The 26,229-nt window shown below is 43.5% G+C and overlaps 1 protein-coding gene across 1 annotated transcript in view; it reads right to left on the bottom strand.

The window, feature by feature from the left end:
• Positions 1-25,792, bottom strand: part of FOXK1 (forkhead box K1) — a 47,614-nt gene extending 21,822 nt beyond the window's left edge. Inside the window, exon 1 of the mRNA XM_066560993.1 lies at positions 25,410-25,792. Coding sequence (XP_066417090.1) covers positions 25,410-25,792 — 383 coding nt within the window. The remainder of the gene's footprint in view (positions 1-25,409) is intronic.
• Between the last annotated feature and the right edge of the window lie 437 nt (positions 25,793-26,229).

The following is a 26,229-nucleotide window of genomic DNA, read 5'->3' as shown; positions in this document are numbered from 1 at the left end:
GCCTCATTCCTTCTCTAAGTAACATTTCTTTCCAACTGTTATTTAGGAAAAAAATTATTCACACAAGTGCAGCCTTCAGGAGATGCTTGGAAATTCAAAAGGAAATAAGCACTGACATTTTCCATATTTGAACAGAAAGCTTTCTAATTTACAGCGTCTACAATGAGCACATGGCTGTAAGAGTGAGTGTTCTGCAATTCTTCTTATTGCACTTTAATTAGACAATCATGTGCAATCAATACAAGCTTTCCAGGAACCATTTCACTGATACTAAGGTTAAAGCAGCAGGAAATAAAAACCAGGTTTCACCGTGGGAAAGGTCAGCAGAGCACAGTAATTGTGCTGGATTCCAGCATCTTGCCTATAGAAGGAAAGGAAAAGATTTGGGTGGTGTTGTTCTAGCACTGTAAGTGCTGGTGTGGGCTGAGCAGAATTCTTTTAACCAGTGCATTATTGAATCCTGCCAGGTAACAGAACAAGGTGACAAGCAAGTCAATCTGCACCTTATCTTAATGGTGCTATTGACAGAAATGCAGCTCTAAAACACACTCACTTGCTCTTGGTTCTTTGGCACAGGCAGACTGTGCTGTAAGGTAATGCTCAAAATTATCATTCAGGCATGGGCAACTCATTCCCATCTCCCACCTCATCTCTCAAATGAGCTGGCTCAGCACTCAGTGGCTCACAATGGCTCTGCTAGTATGGCAGGAGTTTGCATTGCATTTAATTCACTTCAGAGGTCCTGCCACCTGCACTCATTAATGCATTAAATAAGAACATCATTGCTGGCAATGCAACCTAATTGTGTTTATCTAACCCTTCTAAACAAGGTTCCCTGCAGACTCAACACGAAGGCACAGCTCAAAACAGCAGTGTCCATGCCTTGCAGTGTCTGCCAGCAGCAGGCACCAACCTCCTGAAGTGAACCTGAAACAAGGATGTTGAGCCACTGCCCTGGATTTTAAGCTTTGTACTGCTACATGGATTTGCTTAAAGAGAAAAAGCTCAAAGTACATATATTTGCAATGAGCATCACATGGACTAAGGCTCAAAACCAGTACAAGCAAAGCTTAATTTCTCAAGGCCTTATCAGGGAAAAGCTGAGCTGCCTGTCACAGAGCAATGGAACTCTCTGCTGTAACACCAACTGCTCAGCATTTTCCAACACCTGAGTCAAGGACAAATCAGTCCCTGCTCAGCAATGTCCGGTGCAATCCCAGCCTGCTGCTGATCAAAGGCCTGACTGCACAGAGCCCTAAGGCAGTTTTGCAGCACTGCTGAGGCCAGGAGATCCCCCACTGCAGCCTCATATCAGTAAGGAGCTATCCCACTGCCACTTGGGTCTTCCTTTTCAGAAGGAGCCAGTAATGCAAGATCCATATCTCCTAAATTGCTCTGAGGTGATGGTAAAGTGCCTCCTTAACTCTTTAACTCTACCCCACTGATGCTGCAGCAATATTAGATAAAAAGTGATACCTGCACCCAAACCACTGTGAGAGGCTGTCCCATCAGCCTGTGAGTGTGGGCAATCTCAAGAAAATCTGTTTCTTTTCCAAAATCATGAGCCAACCTGAAATGTGAAGTCTAAAGTAAGGCAGTGAACGTGCTGAAAAGGCCCATCCAGCACTATTTCCCCTGCGAGCCTCCCCAGAGCCAGCCATGTCATTTACCCACAATCTCAGCCTGCAACCAGGCAGAGAAACAGAGCCTGGGCTGGGCTGACTACACAAGCAAACAATTCCTTGGCTGCTGTGATTTTGTTTTCAGACAGAGAGGCTTCCCAGTTCACTGAAGCAGAACCCAGGATGTACAAGCAGCTTTCATGGATTATGGTAATGAGCATGAACATGGCCATTTTGTAAGGAACCAGTCCCAGGAAAACCAGGGTATATGGATATATGCAAGGGTGCTCACAGCTTTAGAAAGTCCTGCAGCCTGCTCTGTGCTGGCTTCAGTACTGACACTGCCTGCAAAGCCAAGCTGGGGTAACATAGCTGTATTTAAGCTTTTCCTGATGCAAAAACCTGTGACCTAAGAAATGGAAATGCAATGCAAAGCAGATTGTAAATTCCTGCAGAACTCCTCCCTTCCCCCAGGGGTGAGAAGGTGCCCGGGATTAAGGTTATTGTTCCAGTCTATCACAACCACCACTGCAATGCAAACACGGCCACCAGCACAGCCCAAGCCACTGCTTCAAATTCACACAGCCTAACCCTGGGGAACCAAGTCACCGAGAAATCAGAAAAAACAAGATTTTGGAAGCATCTTGTCACAGGAAGCTCACTTTTCACACCTTTGAACCTGAATGCAGTTTTTAATAAGCTTTTCTATTGTTCCCTCAATTACCCTCTTTCCAACCAAGAGAATAAACTTAAATTATATCAGGTAGTCCTATTTGGGAGTGAGCCCACATTAGTGCAGGACTTAAGCCTTTGAGAACTACACTTCTACAGAAGATAAGCAGGACAAGACAGACAACTCAAGCAGAACTGAGCATGCAGTCCTTAAGATTACTGTATATATTTCAGGTTATTTAAACTGAGTTATACTACTTGATCCGTCTTGCATGATTCCTATCAAAGATGCAATAACAACTTTTACTCTTGCTTAACATTTTCATTATGAGAAAAAGATCAATCTGAAAGCACAGGTTAGACTCAACATGAAAAGCATAATGAAGTTAACTGGTATTTTCAAGGGTGCCCAAGAGGTAATTCTTTCACATACCTCTGAAATTTCCAGCTGATTAGATGGATGAATTAATGGTCTGCAAAATCTTTGGTCTTGTTATGGGCAGGAACAGCCTGCCTCAGTTACAGATCTGCTGAGTTTACTCAATAATCTGCTCCAGACAGGTATGTGCTGCAATCAATCCCTGGCCACAGAAATCATATGGACTGAAATCACATTTACAGTAAGGCACATTCATCAGTTCCTTGTGGGTTCCAGTTTCTCTTGGATGCCTTGCAAGGTAGTGAGAATAGAAAGCTTTTTTCTTTTCTTTTTTTTTTTTCAGTTTGTGTTAAAACTAAAAACACACAAACAGCCTCCTCAACCTCCACAAACTGCACAGAAACAATTCTTGCCTTCTCAGACTACAGGCAGGAGAGAGTCACAGAAAAGGGATTGCTGGCTCCATGCTGCCTGCTGGAGTGCACAGGATCCATAGCAAGTGGCTGAATGCATGCTATATATACACTGGAGACCAAGGGGGGAGAGAAGGAGTGCACATTCCACACATGGTTACAGTCACATAAAAGATGTTGCTCGAATTTTGTTTGCTTGTTTTACACAAGACAGATTTTTCCAAAAGTTTCCTGGGTGAGCTCCTCCCACTGACAGCACAGCTCCCATGCTATTAGGCATCCTTCATGTGGTGAACCAGTGACAGTGACCACAAGCATTTCATCTACATAAAGTCTGAAAATAAAGTGCTAGGAAACACTAGACTTTACATAAACAGTCACCCTACAGCAGGCTTCAGGGAAGATGGTTAGGGGAAAAAACCCAACAAAATGACTGCATCCCCTGCATGGCTCTATAAAAAGCAGACATTTTCCTCCTCCTCAAAGCACCTTTTACTCACAGATGCAAAGGGAATGGAGATGCATTTGCCAAAACATAGTACCAGGTTCAATAGAAGCTATTACAGTCACTGACTTCTTTGTTAAAGCACCCTGAGTTCTGTTACACCAAGTGACTTCTGCTGAGACCTGCTGCATGACAGCAAGAAATGGCTATTTAAAGATTTTAAAAGGAGGCAGGAAACTGGGCTCGATTTATGCTTTTACATTCACACTGAGGAAAAGCACAGTGACAAAAGAAGACAAATCATGAGAAAGCCAAGGTGAAACATATATATAAAATATTCATATAACATGCATATATAAAACTTGGAATGATATTTATATATACTGTTATATATACATAAACATAAGTAGTATGTTATGTTATATATAAACATCATTCCAGTTCATCATGCAAAAGGAATAACCAGAAAAGTAAGCTGGAATTACTACACATGTGTTGTAATCACTAAGTTGGTACCATCTTTGTCTACTATATCTCACCATAATTTATGAAATCCTGTTATTCCTGAATGTTGGGGGTATAACTGCACCAGGAGCATCTGTGGCACAGTGCTGAGATGCAGGTCGAGCGAGAAACATTGTAGGAGGTGCTCTGTTAAAAATATCACTTTTTACAATTTGAATCAGACAGCACCACAGGCCCCAGGTTTCATTCAAAACCTGCTTAAGCATGACTGTCTGCAACAGCCCTTTTCTTTTTAAATGTGCAGATACTGTAACCAGCCTGCTGACACTCAGTATCTCAAGCTTTCCCTCCATCAGCCTGACCTTGCATCAGCATTGGTGTGACCAGCAGGACCAGGGCAGGGATTGCCCACTGTGAGCTGAGGCCGCGCCTCAAACGCTGCGTCCAGCTCCGGACCTCAATTCAGGGAGGACATGGAGGGGCTGGAGTGTGTCCAGAGCTGGGGAAGGGTCTGGAGCAGCACAAGTCCATGAGGAGCAGCTGAGGGAGCTGGGAAGGGGCTCAGCCTGGAGAAAAGGAGGCTCAGGAGGGACCTTCTGGCTCTGCACAGCTCCTGACAGGGGGAGTCAGGCTCTGCTCCCAAATAACAAACAACAGGACAAGAAGAAACAGCCTCAAAACCTTGTGCCAAGGGAGGTGTATATTGAACACTGGGAACCATTTCTTCACCTAAAGGCTTGTCAAGCACTGGAACAGGCTGCCCAAGGCAGTGGCAGAATCACTGTCCCCGAGAGATTGAAAAGATGAGTGAATGTGGCATCTGGGGACATGGAGGGATTTAAAAGACCTATGGATGTGGCACCTGGGGACATGGCTCAATGGTGCCATTGGCAGTGCTGGGAGAACGGGTGGACTCATGATCTTAAAGGTTCTTTCCAACCTAAACAATTCTGTGATGTGAGGGGACAGCAGTCCAACTCTTGAGGATGGGGCAGTTATCTCTACAATCAAAGACCTTGGATTCAGCAAAAGTGGCCAGCCAGAGCTCTAATCACAGCACACACCATGATGATACAGAACTATGCCATTACTGGCTAAAGTTTGATCAAGATTGCCCACAAAAAGTGCCCTTGTAAAAGTGAAAAAATCCCAAACAACCCCCATGAAACAGCTGTTTCTCTGTTCCCTGTAATTTCACTGAAAATCATTAATCTTGTGCCAATAGCACATAGCTCACCCCAAAGCATACAGTTCTATTTCCATGCACAAAATTCCAAAATCATGTTGGGTTTCTCAGAACAAGTGAGAATTTGCTGTCAGTCATCTCATGGTCAGACTATCACCCTTAACACCTATTTCAAGATACCTGACATAATTCTGTGGAGGGCAAGATGGACACTTGTCATCCTTTCAGTCAATGTGTACCATAAATACCAACATTTCAGGCCACAATCAATGTGCAGGGGCTGTACAGAGCAGCCATTACAGAAAACTGCCCAATTACCTCCTGTAACCCATTTTTCTGCATCTTCTGTAACCAGCTAAGCAAAGAACCACAAGCCTGCATCTATGAAAATCCTAAATCCATTCCCTATTCACAAAACCCTTTGAAGCAGTGTGAAGAGACGTACCTTGGACAACATAAAAGACTCACTGGGAAAGTTTAGGCACCTGTGCATCTAAAATGAAACTAAATTTGGTTAGAAAAAGATAACAGTTTGCTTCACTTAACTAAACATATATCTAAGCCCTGAAGGTCTGCCCACAGAGAGATAAGCTGACTGAGATAAGAATTACTACCTGAGATTCTAATTTCTTCAAAAACAAGGCTCTGAGGATTGCTGTGACCTCTGCAACAGCTGAGCTGGGAGTATTTATTGACCAAGACTTGTTGCTTTGTGCTGCTGCACTCTGCCCAGGGACAGCAATGCTTTTCAGAACTTCAGCTTTTCTACAGCACAAAGCCTCACTGCATCCCCCAGTACAAAACAAATCACTTCAAAATCACTACAAAATACTGAGAAGGATGTCTCCCATTTCAGTAAGTAAAATAACCAAATCAATGTTCTCTGCCTTCACAAAAATAAACTCAACTTTACATCCCAAGGGGAATAATCAACACAAGTATTTTGCTCAAAATGAATATGTTGCTGGAATTAAGCAGTCTGAAGCAGCAAGGTAGGCAAAAGCACAAGTACAAAAACCACCTTTCAATCATAAGTGAATTAAAATGAATATTAGTTTGAACAATTGTCATAAAACCATACAACAAGCTCTGCAAGCTGTCTAAGCTGTCACTGGAGATTAGGTACTATTCACCCCTCCCTTGCAATAAAATAATAATAATAATAATAATAAAATCATCCAACATTTCCTGTTCCACTCCCTACCCTCCCATTTTTCCCCTAAACAGCACTTAGTAAGCAATACCAGTAAGAAGCCAGTTATATCATCCACTTGGGTAGTGCTATCTCCACCAAACAAAAAACTGCACTGAGGCTACAGAGAGTTCTGGAGGAAAGAAGACAGATACATTTAATTCCTTTTAGTCTAAATACACATCACAAACATGTGCCTATCACCATGGTAATTTAAGAGTCACTAAAATGCTTTTCCTTACACATCTCTATAGGCTACGGGACACAGGCAGTGTAACTGCCACAGTTTTAGGAGTGCTTGGCTCATTTTGGAGATTACTGCAGTCTAAAATTAAAGGGTTTTCAGAATTTGCTATTTCCCTTTCAACTGCTCTACTGCTCTGAGCAATTTAAGCACAGAAATCATATTGAAAACCTGCCCATAAAGCCCTTTATCAAACACACAGAGAAATACCTCATGGCTGGTAAAAATCACTTGTATACATGAAGAGATAAGCAAAGGGTCTGCAAGTAAATGGTGAAGTCCAGAACCCACATTTGTTCTTCCTGTAATGAATCAACTCAATCTGAAGAAAAGCAAGACATGCACTTGGCCAAACAGCAGCAGGATAAGGAAATAAACTGCAGAGCTGCCTGCAAATGCCTCTGGTATTATCCACTATTGTTCAGTGAGAGGAAAAGCTAGAAAAATCACTGTTACTCTTTGTAACATAACTGACAGAAAACTAGATTTAAAAAGCACTGAGATCATCTGGAAATAAAGGAGTACAGTGATCTCCCCCACTGCTCCAATGACAGAGCAACCCATTGTAATGTTTGGTCATAATTAATCTGTAAGTCACCACATGAGTTTAGATCTGGAGGACTGGTTCCTAACCTCAGAGTTACCCTGAGCTCACAAATCACTTGCCTTGCATGCTTTGCAGCACACTCACTGTATTTAATATATGCTGTCATGTTTAACACTGCAGATACACAAAGGAGTTCATCTGTCAGCCAAGACTGAACCAGAACTGCCTGTGTGCATATGTGTGTTTGAAATAATTAGTTCAATTCAAAAGACAGTGGTCTTACTTCTACTTCATGAATTTAAATTTTCTTCTGTAGGGAATTTCTTACAGAAAAAGTTCCAGCAACTATTTCTCTTGCCATGTTCCACCAGATGCACAAGTAGCTGAACATCAGTGTTGTGGGGTCCCTGGCATTGCCTCAGGTATTGTTCCTGCACTAGAAATAATGTAAATCCAGTTTTAGTAAAGGCAAACGCGCACTGAAGTCATCAGGAACTCCTCATACCCAATTCAGTGGAATTTTTATTGACTACCCTGTAAATTCCAGATTACTGGAAGGATTTTCTGTCTTTCCCCTGAAATACATCTGAGTTAGCTGGAAATCCTAAACTTTCCTGGACTTGCTGGGATGAGTAACGGGAAACTGGGTAAAATTCTGTGTCTCACATGGATGGCTCACTGGTTTCATCTGCCTTAAAAATAATCTCCCCAAAGAGATATCAATTGTGTCACTCAATCTCATGTAGATTTATTTTAACACAATCTAAACCTGATTCTCTGCTGTAAGAGGCACTCCCTCCACTCCACCACCATTCCTTCTCTTCTGCCATTTCCTCCCAGTCCCACCCTCGTTCCAACAGCACCACCCAAACCTCTGCAGAGCAAGGCAAACCAGGTAGATGGAATAATTATACATCTCCTTTTTGGTGGGACTAAGTTGCCAGGCAGATCAGATCCCTTAGCTTGCCTTCCAGACGGCATCACCAGCACAGAGAAGGTGGAGGGGAAAAATATCAAGCAGAGAAAGGAGAGAAGAAGGTACCAGCAAAAAATGTTTCAGGTTTGTCATGGACTATAAAAAAGCACGTAACCACAGACTCAGATTTAAGCATCACATGATCCAAAGACTGCATTCTCCTTTCAGAAAACAAACTGCAATTCATTCATTTTGAGAAAAGCCCTGGTCTTTATCAGGTAAATCACATCAGCCACATGCTGATACTCTCAGGCTGGAAATTTTCAAAACTTCCTGAATCAGAGAAGTCACCATTTTTAAAAAATTCAGCCTAATAATTTCAAATCCCAAGTCACTCAGCTGTGTACAAGGGGACAAAACAAAGATCCAAAATGTTTTCTGCATTCCAACAGGAGCCTCCTGTGGCTGTGTACCCATGGCAATCCTCCCATGGCAACTGGCAGGGCCCATCTGCAGGAGCAGGAGTGGGTTTTGTTTATCTCTGATGGGATATACAGGCTCTGCATGCTGCAAAATCAATGCTGTTTAGTACCTTTGTGCTTCCTGAGCTTATTCACTGAATAGCCTTGAGAAAGCAAGTGCAGTAAGATGGCTGAACAAGGATAATGCTTCAGGAAATTTTGAAATTTCTTGGTCACAGACACGACCTTTTCTTTAGGCTCCCTTGTTACTGTTTAGCTGGAATTGTATGCACAATAAAGGGCTTTTTCCCCTAATGAGAAGGCACCCAGGGTACACTGGGATTTGCCTAACACTGCAGATCACCAAGCTTAAAACGAGGTACCCAACACAGCCAGACAAGATTTCAGATGGGCAAAGAGCGTGTGCAGGCAAGTGTATCTACTTAAAACAAATACTACCAGCAGCATCAGGCAAAACCACAACTTATGAATAGTTACATCTCTTAAAAGCACCAAGTAAATTAGCTTTAATGAATGTTTCTATTGAGCACAGTTGCACAGGGCTTCCCTCTATGCCATTTCATCAAGGTTCAAACAAATTGAGAAACACTTCCACATAGAGGCAGATTTTCAAGAAGGTATTTTAGCAAACTCCTTTTGAAGACAGCAAAGTTTGGCCAGGCTTCTGGGATTCTTCTCCCTGGCAGCAGCAGGCACACACAGATGTACAGAGAAAAGATCTGTGATCCCTCAGTCCCTGCAGACATCCCCTGACAGCACTGAGAGCAGCACTGCCACTGCCCAGCCCAGCAAAACGCAGCGAGTGAAACTCAGCCAAGCAGGTGCTGGGGGGGAAGGAGCATAAACACCCCCAGGCTGATAAGAAAGGCTAAAAAGGAAAACAGATCCCAGAAGCCCAAGCCAAAGAAGTACAAAATGCTGGTCTGGTTCATATATTATCTTCTTTAAAAGCACACAGAAGACGACAAGCATTTTGGTTTTAGGCTCCAACAAATGGATGCTAAAAGTAAAACCTTCAGGAGGGTTTGCTCTGTAGACATCATGCTGTGAAGATTCAACAGCCATTTTATTCTACATATCTTTCCCACAATTTCTTATCTTTTTTAGCAATCCTTTCAATTGCTGTCAGAGAGCTAATGGATAAATTGAGTTAATTTTTCATTCAAGTGAGAACATTGGAGGCTGCTTCACACTGGAGAATTAGCAGTGAAGATTCAAGAGCTGTATTTTTGTATATATGTCTTTATTTTATATTCCTCACATCTCTTTATTAATGTTCTGATTTCACTCTTTGAAAATTATTTGAGACATCAAGCGCAGCTTCGCTTTCAGATTCTCCCCTTTGAGTAAAACAGCACAGAAAAGAGAAAAAAAGAGCAAACCAGGTAAGATATTATAGGTGCTCCTTTTTCAGTGTAATGAAACACCGCAACAAGGTCAGGGAATAAATTCATGGAGTATCAAAATAGCAGCTCACAGAAGAGCAGGGGAGAAACTGCCAGAACTGCTGAGAAGGGTGTTTCAATCTGCTAATGGAGAGCCAGCAGGAATAGCAGGAGGCTCCTTCTGAAGTTGCCACCCTGCCTGAAGAATTAACATTATCGACAGGTCTTCTCCAGATTCTACTATCCCCAGCTTGGCAGGATGCATCTTGTAATAATCCTGCTCAGTTGAATGCCAAAATAACCCCAACTAGAAGCTGCTCCAGTCTTCTCCAGAGAGCCATCAAAGTGCAAATGGTCAGGAATGTGCTTTTTCAAAAAAGACCTTTCTGAAAGGTTTTTAGCAGCAACTATAAGCCAGCCCTAAGTGTCTGTTCATTCACCCTATTGTCTGCAGAAAAAGCTGAAGGATATTCTCAAAATACCATCACTATCACCAGTTATTTACAAACTCAATCCACACCTGACTAGGGATTAATTAACTTATCTTTTTAAAACATAAAAAGCCTCAACTACTAAAACTTATATTAAAATTCATCCAGAAAAATCTTGACAATTATTTCCAGACAAATGATGAGCAAGATGATACCAGAAACCAAGCCATGGTATAATCAAAGGAATGCAATTAGTAGGCTTTTATCACAAACACCATTAAGGTGAAGGGTGTTGAAGCCCACCACAAAAGTCACCTTTTAAATACTGATGACAACACAACATGGTTATTACTGGGTGCCCATCCACTGGGCAGAGAGAAACAAAGAGGTGGTGCTGTAATTGTACCTCCCTCAGCTTCACATTTCAAAACATTGGAGTCAGCTTCAAAATATGCCATTCATTCCAAAGCAGGAGCACTGGGCACAGGGCTGGCTATCAGAACACAAATTCCTGCTCCCTTCCCAAGTGCTCCTATTGCTTTGCACACCAGCACACTGCAGGTCAGCAGCACGTAGGGCAGATTTCATGGAGTACAGCCAGGGAAGATCTACCTCAAGTCTGCCAAGGTGCTAAATGTAGGAGCCTTAGGTCTTGCCTACACCCACAAAAATCAGATGTGCTTTCAGATCAAAATAAATTAATCTGCATCAATGACATCTACCTTTGATCAATACTGGGTAGGGGTTTTGTTTGATTATTTTTATTAAAGGCTCCCCAGGGTGAATTCTGGCCCCACTTCCACCACAGCATTACAGAAGCTGCTCTGTTCTGCTGTCTAGTCCTTACAACAAACAACTTCATGTCTCTGAGCACAGTTAAGTTACGGTGAATTTTTTTCTGTGTGTCATATGGCAAACCACATCTTCACCCAGCACCACACTCTGCCAGACAATTCCACTCTCTCATTTATTCTGCCTTTCAGCTTTTCAATGCTGAAAAGCCCTGCAGTTGCATTCCCAGGGGTGTTAACAGACCTGCAGAGAACATTTAGCAAGATGTCCTTAAAGGCTAAAATTAACCATAAAGCTGCTGTTTATTTTGAAGCTTGGGAACAGGGAGGTGTTTTATGTGTCAGAACGAGTGGCCTGACATCAAAAACCTGATATGAAAGTTTGCCACCGAAGAAGCGGGCTGGCACAAAGAGCAGACGAAGCTTTTATTTAAATGAAGTTGGCTGCCTGCACCAGAAAGTTTCACTATCAGCACTGCAGATGCCTGATACCATCTGTAACACACAGCAAGCCTATTATGTTATTTTGTTGTGTGTGTGGTTGTATACATAAAAATAAGGAGAGTTAAGAGACTCTATATAACACACAACACCCTGTGTACCATGGCTGCTCTAATCAGGTATTCCAACCTGTGGAGGTCTAGATCCTATCTTAACCATTTCTGTACCAGCCAAGAAATATTTATCTGCAGAAAAAACGTAAATTACGTGCAACACGTGTGTGTATCTCATTTGTATCATCAAATCTTAGAAGTGCAAAAATCCCTTTCCATGTTAGGCTGATCAATCTGTTAATTTTTAAGTATACTGTCAATATTACGTTTTGTTTCTTTTTTCCTAAAACTTGAAAAATATCAGTATTTGTGACTTGAAAATAAATAACCAAAACTTAGCATGCTACATATAGACACTCCAAAAGCTAAATAGTTATCTGGTTTGTATCTAGCTAAGAGAGGCCAGAAAACAAATTGTTTCAGTTCCAGAGAAGGCTTTTTTAAATGAACTCAGTCTCTTTTTGACTCTAATATTTCTGTATTTTAATTTATTTTCCTAAATAGTGCCCACTTTCCAATCTTCCATTTCGAACTTCTTTGCATTCCATATAACAGCATTATTTTTCAAGATGCCTTTTTTAAAAGGATCACCACTTAAAACTCCTGTAGGTCACAGCCCCTTTAGCATGTTTCAAATCCTGATTTCTCTCTGTGGAGATCAGCAAGCCTCTTTCACCAAGAGAAAAATAGAGATCCCCTCCTCAAGAGCCAAGGGGTGTTTCCAGAAGGCCAAGCTGAAGAGAAAGGAGTGCATCACCTACACAAACCGCCTTGCTCGAGCTTTTACTGTGTCACACAAAGGGAAAAAGGCTGTGCTGCCAGGGATCAGTCCCCTGCCAGCGATTTTGGACAGCAGCCTCTGGGACACACCATGGCCACTGCACAGACATGTGGACAACGTCAATAACATCACTATCAGCTGCAAGTAGACACAGATGACCAGGCAGCCACTCCCTCCTCCCAGCCTCCTTTGTGTCAATAAATCTTACCCTGGCTGTTTGAGTAATGTTTAATCATAAACAGTTGGGAACATGCTCCAGAATATAAACAAAGGTGAGTAGGAGAAAAACGGAGAGTGCAGTACTGAAAATCACTCGCCACTTGCTGCTGAGCCAGGTGACAGAGAGCAGAGAAACAAAGAGCTGCTGGGGAACAGCACACAAGCACCTGGTGTTCATTTAAAGCAATGACCATGCAACAACATTAAAGTATCCAGGACTGCAGCCACGGAAGGATTTCAAGGATAAATGCATTAACATTCTTGGTTCTCTTAAAAACAAACAAAAAAGAAAAATTAAATTGCTTAGAACACCCACTCAGATGCATGGAAATAAACTACCCTCATTGATCTCATCCCACTGCGATTTACAACAGTCATCTTGATTCCCTTCTGTGTTGCTAATCAAGCTAAAATTAACTCCTCTCCTGCTCTCCTGCTTACCACGCATGCTAGAGCCACAAACATCAACACAGGGGCAGCAGGATCAATTGTTTCTCTCTACAAGTGCAGCCCACCTTGCTCATGTGGTAAACTGTATTTAGGATTTACAGGATCTCTCCAGGGATTTTAACCACGTTTATCATGGGGCTGGGTAGCTGTTTAGATTGGGTGACAGAATGAGTAGCTCTACACTTCAAACACTTCTGAACAAATTCTAGTCATTACTGGCCTCTATGGACCTCTGTAAAATAGGCTGCAAGAAAGTGGGGATTTCAGTCCTGTTCAGCCAGTGTCCATCCTGGAAGAATCAACATCACACTTGTCACTCCTACTCTGACTAAGAGCTAAGATGTGTCTTAAGGCAGCATCTCCACGAAGCCCTGGAGGACTCTTCATTCCCAGAAGTTTGGGGCTTATTCAGAGGACACAGAGCTTTGTTTATATGGTTGTCACTCTAACAACACGGGCAAAAATAAATATCATATGCAAGTGTTCAGTTCTAAAGCGGCTTCATTTTAGATCCCAATGCGATGTTTCAAAGGAAAAATGCCAAAGCAAAACAAAATCCCAACCCTACCAGATAACAGCCATTAAACAAAGCTCAACTACAGATCAAATTGGCAGAACTGTGGAGTGGAACAGAAGTTTCAAAGAGAAAAGCACTCCATGGAGATAAATATACTTCAAGTGTGTGCTTGACAGCAGCCTAGGTTTTATGGTATTGGAAAAATACAGCACAGTGATAAACAAGGTTAGTCCATCCACCCCCATGGTAACTTGTGTCCCACTAAGTAAATTCAAGTGCACAATGAAAGGCAACTCTTATGAAACAATGCAGGATGACATTTAATTCTGAGTTCTGCTCTGGCCACCTCATCCTGCCCTGATCCTTCCCCAGACATCAAATTCTACACCGTAAGGCTGAAATGGCAGACACTGCACAGCCTTGGATCAGGAACACGTTTTGCTCAGCCCTTGCAAGGACTCAGAGGTGTGACGTCTCTCACCCTCCTGTTGGATTTCTCATTTCCCACTTTCCCCAGTCCTAAGGGAGCACTGCCAAACCACAGCTCCGATCCCAATGACAACACGTAGCCCCTGGCTGCTTCAAGACTCCTGGACTGTGGCTACTCTGGCAGCACCAGGCAGTGAGTCTGACACTGCTTTCCAGAGATGTCACAGAAACACTCAACACCAGCTCTGGAATACACACACATGTACCCATTTTCTGGTGCAGTGAACCAGAAAAGGCTGCCTAGCCCCCATTCACACTCAATTTTTCCCTGCTCCAAGATAAACCTTAAGATAAGAGCCTATGTCTGGCTTCCATTCTACCACAGCAGAGACCACAAGAAGTGACTCAGCCTCTGCCACCTCCTCTCATTCCTTCCCTGCTTCTGTGAAATTCAAGAGCCCTTCTGAGAGGCTTTCCAAGCCTCTGCTGGTCCCACTGATCTTGGTTAAAATGAAAAAGGTCAATATTAACTATTTTCCTTCTTTGCTCATCTTGGCAGAAACACTCAACTATGTTTCCCCCTCAATCACAAACCACAATTAACACTTACCTCAGTGCCAAAAAAAAGCCCCATCTGCACCCACGTTCAGAGGAACTTCCCTATACCAGCTTCTACACAGAGTTCTGTTTTCAATAAGAAATTGAACAGTACACCTAGAATTAAATATGTACTGACAGAATGGAACTAACTGCAGGGCCACAGTTGGACTCTACAAGAAGCACTGGTTATTCATTTCCATACCTCGCTCAATACCAAGAATTTTAAATCTTTGCTTAACTGCCATGGAACTTTCAGCTGGCTGCAGAGCCTGCCCCTTTCACCACACAAGTCTGGCCAACTTCAATTCTACCCCCATTTTCATCCTAACTCCCATTTCCTCGAGAAGACCCTTCCTTATTACTGCAAGCCTCCAGACTCTTGGGGAATTTCTGTACCCTTGAGAATAAGGGGAAATTAACTGTTTTAAAATAGCAGTTCATAAAAATCTCCTAATAACCTTTCCAGAGAGAGGCACTTGTTTCAGCATCTTTGCTGGATACACTAGAGCAGTTTGAGTCTCATGTAAAATCTCATTTACAATGCCATCAACTTTCTTCTAATGGGCCATTCATCATAGTAGGGTTTGCTATCAAGTAGCCAGCCCAATACCTTGAAAGGTCTCACACAAGTCATTTAGCAGACTCACCCTTCCAAAGCCAGGGAACTACCTATAAACACATTAGGAAAGGCTGTGCAAAACAAAATCACCTCAGTAAAGCTCAGGAAAAAACCTCCTAATTTCCACATATATATGCCAGAAAAAGCCTGTGTGTGGGATGGTACTAACCTTTGAATTCAATCAGGCTCTCTAAGAGGGCTCTAACACGCAGAGCATGACTGTGATGTATTTTCCTTTGAGGCTGGTTCAGTTCATTTAGAAAGTGATTTGGAAAAGCTAATGTACTATTTATGTATGTTATAAAAAACTACCCATATGGAGTTAAAACTTTGCAAAATGTTCACATAAGTCCGTTCCACTCCCTCTGAAGACATTTCACAATCCATTCAATACCCAGTAGAGGAAGCCAGGATTACTGTTTTAAAACAGCTCTGAGGGTAGTTTAAATGTTTTAAAAGCTGACAACTTCTAGACTCAGAGCCAAATAAACATTTGGGGCAACAGTCTCTTACACAAGTGTCTACAAAGTGACATCCACCTGCATCCTTCCAAACAGTGACATTTAAAATAAAGGATAAAAGAGAATCCCAGGCACAACCTTCCCTCCTACTAAAAAAGAGAATAATTTTACTATGATTCAGATGATGATGATGTACTGAATTGGCTTGTGAAAGACCACCTAGCAGGACGTGGTTAAGATTGTAAATAATAAAAAAACAATCACAAGATTTCTAAGGTATTTTAAATCCTGCCAATATATACAACTGTGCTGAGGGGTTTAGTCCTTGAAAAGAGTTTAACCAACTGAAGTGACAATGACTCTTGCAAAACACAGCACATGTGGAAATTGTCACCCCAGTGGTTTCACTATTTTTAAACTACAAAAATTTTGGAGAGTTATCTTGTCATATTAATGGCATAGTTTAATGCTTCCTTTGCTTTGCTTGAGGAGAATACACAGAATTAGGGAAACATTTTACTTTAGTGGATGTACCTTACATGGAAGTTTTGTAGGAACTTCACAGTTTGCAGTATCAGCTTTTTGGGGAACAAAATTCTGGCCATTTTCTGCTATAGGATTTTAATAGGAATTCTCATTCTTGCAATAGAGAATAAAGCAGGAAGAAATTGAGAAGAAACTGTAGTCTCTTGGAGAAGAGGATGCACCCACTTGGTGACAAGAGACCTCACATTCAGAATCAATATCCCCCAAAACAAACTTGTTTCCCAACTTCATCCTGTGGCTGTTTGCAGTGATTTTTACACAATTGTAAACAGATGATGTGCAAGTCTAAACTACTGGATTGTGCCTATTTTCAACAGCCAGTCTGCATATGCCTTGTTTACACAACATACAAAATGATAGTGGTTCTTTCACTGAACCACTAGCCATCAGGAATTTTCTCCTAAGAATTCTATGCCTGAAGGAAGCCTCAGTGCTTGCCTTAATATTTCATAAAGGCATTAGGAGCAAAGCATGTGCCAGCCTTTGACTTCCTTTGCAGGTCTTCCCAGGACTAAAACAGTTTCGTTATCTTGTCTCATTAGACAGTGTCTGAGGGAGAGATGGGAAAAGAAGAGCAATAGTAACTATCCAGCTGAATGGACAAGGCAGAAGGAGGCAAAGCCACCCAATTGCCAGGCTTGTTGACAGCCAACACCCTTTACACATGGTGGGCAGGCAGCCACCAGCACCACGTTACAGCAGCCATGAGACAATCAAAAAAAGGAATGAGATCAATAAATAAATAGCAGTTGGAACATCTCCCACACCAAGAGCCTACCCTTACTGGCTTGGGCTACGCCTCAACCTGAATGTGAAAACCAAAATCCTTTTTGGCCTACCCATCAGGTAGAGACAAAATGTGCTTTCTGTTTCTAGTCCTCTTCTCCTCCCACACACTCAGGATTCCGAGTGTGTAAGAGTCCAGAGTTCTTATGCCCTCGAGAGAGGAAAGGCCTGAAGTTGCTCAAGAACAATTCCTTTAGCAAGTGCACAAACTGGCTCTGCAGGGAGTCCAGTCCTGCTTAGACAAACTGTTGGTGGCTTCTGTATGTGGCCTAAAGGGAGATAGAAGATTAAAACAGTTTGTGTGGGAAGATTTCCCAAGGCTCTCCTTGAAGTGGCACGAAGCAGAAAGAAGGGGTACAGCTCCAAGGTTGTATTTCAGAGAGAGAGGGGGAGGGACGTCCTTTTCCACAGTGCTTACACCACCTCTGCAAGGCTTTTTGTCTCCTCATTCTGTCCTAAAAACTGGAGTGGATTGTACTTGCACATGAAATCAGGCTCTTATGCTAGAAGATTCCTGGGGCAGGATAATAAGTGGTAACAATGTACTTAAAGTTTCCTTCCACTTCTTCTCCTATCCTAATCACACAGCATATATTAACAGAACCAGACAAAGACTGTCCATCTTTGCTCCTTCAGCTAAGGCAGAGCTCCTAATTAACTTCTACATTATTTCTCCCCAACTGTCAAGATGTCCTCAAAGAACATGAAAATTACATATCTGGTACATTTAAAGGAGGGAGGAAAACCACCAAAGTAAATTGCACATGCACAACAAAGGACAACCCAAGAAATTAAACTCGCTTTTAAGTTACTAAAAATAGACAGGATGGGAGGGAAGGGACTATCAATCAAATCTTAGAGTTGCTGAATATTCAAAGAACAGCCTTGTAATAGACTGCTCTCTCAAGACTGCTTGAAATTTTTATGATAAAAAATGCAGGAGAACATGAAAAAAGGAGCAGAAGGATAACGAAGAGCAAAATACACATGACAGAAGTGGATACAGAGTATTAATTAGGCCATTAAGATACTTAAATGTTTTACTGTCCAATAAAATATGTATTTCATAAAAATTAAGTGCCATGCAGAAGGAACGCACACATGCATTTACTGGGCTGTTCTGAAGAAACCAAAGATGTGAATTACAGGCAAAAAACCATTTGTGTACAAGAGTGAACAGACATTAGTAAAATTGTATTTGTACTATGAAAACAAAGAATAAACAATTGGATGGAAATTTTCACTCACATTTACTTAAGATAGAAATTCATCTGCTCAATAAGCATCTCATCAATCTGCTTTTATGAGGAGTCTGCAGTCAACTGAAATAGGGAGACTTATAAATACTTGAAAAAACAGTTCAGTGATTAATACTGAATTATTGACTGAAGTGAATGCATTAAGACCAGACAATAATTTGTACTCACAATTAGTCGATTAACCATGTCTGGAAGTACATCAAGATGCCTTTCCATAGCCCAAATTCAGGAGACAGAAAAAAAACACTTCAGCTTTTTCATCTTGCAAATTTGTCAAAGAAAAAAAAATCACTGCAAAAATGACACCTCCACATTTTCCCTGATTTCAGTTTTGCAGTCAGTTACATCAGAGCCCATCAGGCATTTCAGATGCATAAACCAACATTTTAACCTATGTTTACCTGCCAGAAAACACCACACAAGCTCATGGGACTTCTTAGGCATTTGCTGCAAAGCATATTCAACTGTAAGAGAACAAAGACCTTCACCACCCAATACCCTGTGGATATTATTTCTTTACAGTGGATATCTCAGTCATGAGTCTTTCAACCTCAGGAAACTCCTGGATGTACAGGGACTGAACCAAAGAGAATGAAACAAAGCTGGTGTTGGGCATGGCTACATGTGAGAGAAGCCTCTGTGCTCTGAACAGCTATTAAAGAGAAGGAAAGGAAAGAATCTGTACTAAAAGCAAATGAGAAATTTTCTCCCTTTTCATTAACATCACCAACTCAAAAGCACATGATTTTTTTTTTTTTAACCACAATTCCACTTGGATTGGAAAGGAAAGCTGTCTCATCCACATCCAACCAGCAGTGAGGTGAAGTTGGTCTGTGAAGCATTTCTGTGACGGAGCCCCTTGGCTCTGATGGCAGAACACCCAGACCCTGCTCAGGCACTGAGCTAGAAGGAACTCAGTAAATCACCACATGCCAGAGGAGCTGATATGGAGCTGAGTGCTAGCAGAGATCCCCCCAGAATAGGAAAGCCAGCTGGAGGGAACTGTCAGCTCTCTGAGTGGTTTAACAAGCACCTCACCAGCCCGTGTCCCCTTTGTTACCCCAGGCTGTGACAGAGCAGCCCCCAAACCCTTGCTGGCTCTGCTTTCTGACATCCCTGCACAAACTCCTCTCAATAACAGACACCAATTACCACACCTGGGCCAGCAATAAGCCTTTATTTGCATGGCATAAGTGGCAAATTCAAGTAGTTCCCTGTTCTCTACCAACATCCTGTTGCCACATCTACTCCTCCAGGCAACTGCAACACCGAGAGAGAGAATTTGGTGTCCCACAGAACAGCTTTGATGCCAAATGGCCAGTGGAGCACTTACTGGGAGACTGCTGACAAAGACAACAGGCACATTAATCTGCTTGTCATTTATGCTCTCAGTTATTCAGTGCAAGGCTGCCTATCACATTTCCTGGAGAGGGAGGGTAAAGAACAAAGCAAACAGCATTATTTTGATTTGTTACTGGGACAGATGCTCTACCATGAGTATGCTCACACAGCTGGCACCAAAATAACTAGGATATGAATTACTACAGATTTCATCATTTTTATTCCCCATTTTCAGAAAAGCAAAAACTTTTACACTCATTCATCCTCTAGATTTATATGAAAACAAAACAGTACCCACAGGAAGGAAGCCACAGTCACCTAAGGATACGTGCCATGATTAAGAGTTTGCTAGCACAAAGAAGTTACACCAGCACAACTTGAATCCACATTTATGACTTTATAGCTGAGACTCCACACAAAACTGTACAAGACAAGTGTGGCATGTTCTCATTAGATTAATCTTTTCATAATCAACACATCAGCTAAGCTGAACCAAGCCTGGTTTAAAAGAATCCATAAGGACATACACTGAGTTTTGCATAACCTTAGTTTATATTCACAACCTGACTTACAGCACAGCTATTTTTGAATCAACAAATTGAGCAGCAGTTTCACATGAGAGAAACTTTCCCTTAAACGTTTAATATAACTCATGACAAATTGAGCTGCTTAGCCAAAAATTATTACTTGACATGAATTCCATAATTAAAATCAGGTAATCCTTTATCACATCTTGCTGTGCAACAAAAAAACCTGTTCTCAAAGACAGTCTTTGAAATTAAGTAAGAGCATGAAAAATACAAGATGAAGCACTAAGAAAGCAAATCTTTAAAGGGTTTCTAGGAAGAGTAAAACCACCATCCACAAGCTGTAGCACAGCAAACAACGTATTTCAAACAAAGAACAAAAACAAGAAAATTGTTGCAAATGCAGATAATGCAATATTTAAAAAGCAAAACTACCTGAGGAGCTACCAGAGACAACATACATATGCAGCATTTCAGAAACAACTAGTTCTGCAGTTGTGGTTCTGTGGTCAAAGCATTTCCTTGGTGTGTACACAGGGTGTGCAGCTGCCCCCAGCTGCAAGGACACCCTCCCCTCCCTCGTGCCCACCGTGATGGCATCGCTCCAACCACAAGAATGGAGCTGGAGTGGCTGGGGAGGTCACCAAAACACTGCAGTGCATTGTGCACATCTCCATTTCCCTAGAATATGACATTTTTTTAAACTTGAATTAGTGCCTGGGGTTTCTGGCTATCGGACTGTACAGCCACATCCCTTAGAAATTGGATCTAATTCTCCATTTTCTGGTTGCTGAGACACCCCCACTACCCAAACACCAAAGGGAACTCGTGTACTCACAATATGGAAAGATTAATGCACGTGTAAAATTCTGCAGGATCAGCACCTTGGTGTGTGGTCAGAGTATTGGACTATTTATTTTTGTCAAGTTTATTGAGCACCTAGAAAAATCCCATTATAAATAAAGCAGCATACTCTTAATAAAACTTGACATGCATGGTAAGTTTTCAATTTATAATGGGGCTTATATACATAATGTTTTTATTTTAACTCTGTGTTTTAATTTGATTTCCTACGTCCATATATTTACTTCCCTTGAATTTATTCTCAAGCTAAAAAAGCTCCTCCGTTTATTTCCAAAATGCTAAAAGAACTGCAGGTTTAAAAACTTGTTTTTATGCTTAGAAACCTCATACTGAAAGAACTCATTTACACTGAAAAACACCAACTTCAGGCTCCATTAATTATGCTACTGCAAAAATTCTAAATGGTCACAGCAGCCATAAGCAAATATCCCATGAAACATTCCCAGACAAGCATCATTTTCCAATCTATTGAGCTCACAGTTCAAAAAGCTCAAGTGCTATTATCAGGTTATGCTCAAGCAACACTCGCAGGTTTAGTCAATAGAACTTTTGTATTTAGGAGCATCTGAAGACCTGACTCATAGCTACTTAAAATTCAGGTTAGCAAGTTAAACTTTCAACTGCTACAGCTCCTTCTGTTCTAGGGAACAAAATAAATAAATAACTAAACAAATGCTTATTTTAGTTACTGAAGTGTCTAACTTATTACTGCCAATTATTTTTAAAACAGAGTCAATTTTGAAGAAAACAAAGAACAAGTTAATAATTCATCATTAACCTGATCCTGTAAACACCTGATTACACCACAAATTTGAAGAAATTACTGTCTTCAACAGGAAAAAAATACTGCACTTAATGGTTCCTGCTATATCTTACACTTTTGTTGGTATCAAGAGTTTTTAAAACCTAGTGCATATCCTCCTGGTAGTTTTGAGTTCCTCTCTTTCTTATAGAAAAATACCCAGATATTTACCTACAGATTTCCAGCTCCCACCAGCACAGCTAAAAAAACATCACAAGCTATAAAAAGAGTTTCTAACAAATCCTTAATTTGATTTGAAGCACTTATTTTTGATGTAAGTACTTCCATCGTTTCATCTTGATTTATATTTGTAATGTCTGCTGTAGTGTGGCACTTATTAATTAAACTGATTAAGCATCTTCAGCTGTACCATAGGCCCTCCACTCTTTGATCCACTTTGCTCCTAACTGTCATTAACCTCTAGGAAATGTCCTCTTTGTTGGTTATTACTGTTTAATTATACTGTATAGTTATGTCATTACATCTGTGAAATACAGCCTCCCATAACAACACAGCTGTGGAATATGATACTCCTGCCCAGCAGTACAATCCTGGTTACAGCAGAGAATCCACACACACCACGTTGATGGAGGAAGTGATACAAAGCTTTTCAAAAGCCCTTGATTTTGAGTAGGGCTGTTGAGACAGGAGGTAAGTACAGGCTTCAAGAGAGGTCTCAAACTCCCCCCCTTTCCTCCTTTCCAACCCCTCCTGACAAGATCCTCCATACATTTCAGGAATTACTTCTAAACTTAGAAAACTTAGAAAAGAGAAGTTCTACACAGAAATAGTAAAGTGAGAAGGAACCTCAGAAAACAGAATTTATGAGCTCATCATCTATTTTTTGACGAATAGTATGAACTACAACTGAAAGACACTTTTTCCTGGAACCTTCTGCTTCCATTCACGATCTCATGATGCACAAGCATTTCCTCTGCTTGTAAAGTAACAGCAGCAGTGACTGCAGTGGTCCAAAGAAAACAGCACTTTGCACATTTCTGCCATTCTTTACAGGTGTGGGGGGAATAGGGAGGACAGCCAGTCAAACAACTGGTTTTTAGAATATTGCCAGTAAGAGCTCCCCACATCACAAGGACCTCCCTCTAAAACACTGGATGGAATGGTCACTAAATCCTGAGATTGAACATAAACTGTACATTCTGCTGGTACACGGAAAAGGTGTGGCTGTATCAAACACAGCAGGAGTGTTACCATAATATGCAGAAAACATTGTGTAAAATCTGTGTACTTACAACCCGTCCTGACTTTGTCCTCCTTCTGACAACATTAGCTGGCAGTAAGCACACAGGCTTCTCTACAGGAAAGAAATGGCACTTTATGTTTACTGGGGAGAGATTTTTTTTATGTGTGTGTGTGTGTGTGTGTGTGTGTGTGTGTGTGTGTGGAGAGGGTGACTGGGAGAGAATTGCCTGATTTTTCAAGAGTGGAGATAATGAGATAACAGCAGACAGTTTCAAGCCTCAATCAAGACTCTGTACGCCAAGCTTCAACAAGATTTTCTTTTTCCTGGTCTGAGTTACAAACCCTTGACTGGCCAGTAAGGAGTTGTTTACCTGATAGAAGCAAGGGGGCAAATTCCTTTAGATCGATGCAAAACATTTTCCTACTCTGGAAGTCAGAAAGGGAGGAGCACCAAGTTTATTTATGTAGCCCAACCAGCAGCCAAGCTATGAGGATGCCCTATTGTGTAGAGTTCAGAAGTGTACATTAAACTCCTCCCTTCAAAGCAACGCAGAAGGAAAGTTGCCATTCCCACTCCAGGAGTCAGGAGCAAAGGGGAGAGAAATAAGCAACGAGGTTGCTGTTTGACATAGTTTTCTGTCACAATGCTTATGATTAACCAAGTGAAGAAACAGAACGACAGGGAGCAGAGAGCTTGCACAGATACCAGAGCCAGAGGGAATGACAACAGAAGTGCCCAGGGCTTCGGGTGGTCTTGTTTTACAAAGCCAGATTAATTAACCAGACACTAAAGGACATCTCTTTTAGAAAATGAAACACGTTAGAAACCAAAATGCCTCAGAGAGTGAGCAGCTAGGGAGCTATAAGTAAATTACTAAGTACAAAATGAAGCAGCCTGCAGAGGAAATGAGTAATTAAAAAACTCTCCCCTGAGCGACAGGCTGGCGAGAGAGGGATAACTCCAGGACCCTGGTGCTGGAGGTAAACAGTGCCTAAGCCAAAACGTGACAGATGAAAACAGATGTTTTATACAAACAACAACCCCCCAATCTCCTGTCTTTACAGTGCACTCAGAGATGGCATTAGGCACAGGCAGTCTGGAACAACCTGAGGAGATGCACACAGGAATTACATCACCCACCACTATCACGCTGCTGCCCCGGGGTGAAGCACTGCAGTCACTGGACAGTACTCAGCAACTATAAACAATATTTTCAGAGGAAGAAATAGAATAACATCAACCTCATTCTTCTTTCTGCAAGAGAATTAACAGAGCACAGACCCTGGTGGCACAGCAAACCTTTCTGCACCTCTCTCCCCTTCCATAAGGAAGCAAAGTCACCCTTGGGCACCTGCTGTCCTGGTGAGCAGCATCATTCCCAGCCTGGCCTGACTCCTTTTCTTCTGCTGCTCCAAAGAGACACCAAGAACAATACCTAACTTGCCAACCCTTAAGTAAGCAATTCTGGCGAAGTGGTTTCCAACTTTTTCCGCTAGATCTCTTCCAAAGAAGACAAGCCTTGGGTGTAGCAAGTTTTAGCCCACTGAGAGTCCTTCCTTCTTCTCTGTCTTTCTGAAACCCTTAAGAGCCACCAGTTGAACATGAGTCTGTCTGCAGGCAAGCATGGAGGACGATGACCATGGGGGACACCCTGCAGCATGGGCTTACACTTCTTCACACTTTTCCCCGAGACATGGCTCTCTCAGAGGGAGCAGCCCCAGTCCCAACGAACATCATCCTCTTTCTCAGCCACAGATGATGGCAGCAAGGCTGGGAAGGTGAGGACATCCCATGCTGATGCTCAGAACCTCATCAGGCAGATGTCCCTCAACAGCACCTCAAGCCCTCCACCAGGTGAGTGTTCCTCACCCACTGTAACCAACTTCAAGCTGGGACCTTCACTGCCCCCTAAGGCTCTCTGTGAGCAGAGGGATGCTATCTCAAGCCCTCCACCTTATTCAGAGACCGACCCTCACTATCCCCTGAGACCCCTGGTGGGCAGGGGGACCCTTGACCCCTGTTTCCTTCATCAGCTGTGGCCCTTCACCATCACCTCAGGCCCTTCTCCTGGCAGACGCACATCCCCTGCACAGGACACGGGCAGCTCACCGCCTGCTCCGTGGGTCGAGGGACCCCTCCCCGTCCCCTCCTCGAAGGAGCCCCCGCTCCGCCCAGCCCCGTATCCCCTCCCCGGGACAGAGGGTCACTCTCCGCCCGCCGGGACCCTTCCTGCCCTGCGGAGCGGGCCCGGCCCCGCCGCCCCCGGCCCCCGGCACTCACTGCGGCGGGAGCTGCAGGGCCGGGCCGCCGCGGCGCTGGAAGGCGCCGTCCACGAAGACGCCGTTCTTGCCGAGGCAGCGCAGGTAGAAGTGCGGCTCCTGGAAGCTGAGCTGCAGGTGCCGCCGCGAGATGAAGCTGGAGTGCCCCATGTTGACGTCCACCGAGCCCTGCGAGGAGTTGCGGCCTATGGTGACGGCCGGCTGCCGCATGAGGAACTCGAACTCGCGGCCCTGCAGCCGCGCCAGCACCGGCCCGGTGCAGGCGGCGGGCGGCGCGGCCGGGGGCGGCGGCCCGGGAGGGGGCGCGGCGGCGGGGCTGCAGGGCGCCGAGCGCAGCGCCAGCAGAGCCCGCGCCCCGCTACTGTCCTCCCCGACTTCGGCCATGTTCCCCGGCAGCGAGCGAGCCAGCGTGCCGGCCTCCGGGGCGGGGCCGGCGGGGCGGGGATGGCGGGGACGCGGGGCGGGGCGGGAGCCGCGCCGGCCGCCGCCTCCCCCGGCAGCTCCGCCGGGCGCGGCCGCCCCGCCGCGGTCCGGGGCGCGGGGCGGGGGCGGCAACGGCGGGCGCGCGGCGCCGCCTGCGGGCCAGGGCGGGCAGCGCGGCTCGGGCAGGTGTGAGGGAGCGGCCCCGGCGCGGCGCTCCCGGCGGTTTAACCGCTCCGGGCCGGCCCCGGCACCGCCGCACAAACACCCCCGAGCCGCGGGGCTGTCCCCGCCGCACCGCAGTGCGCTCCGGGCTTTCTGCGGGCAGGGGCAGCCGGTCCGTGCCGCGGCACGGTTCTGGTCACTGACATGGGCTCGCTTCAGCGGCCTCGTGCTGCCTC

The sequence above is a fragment of the Molothrus aeneus genome, chromosome 16 (assembly GCF_037042795.1).
Source record: "Molothrus aeneus isolate 106 chromosome 16, BPBGC_Maene_1.0, whole genome shotgun sequence".
NCBI classification, from domain to species: Eukaryota; Metazoa; Chordata; class Aves; order Passeriformes; family Icteridae; genus Molothrus; species Molothrus aeneus.
Note: the sequence above shows the minus strand (reverse complement) of the source record. Positions and strands in the feature narration are given on the sequence as shown.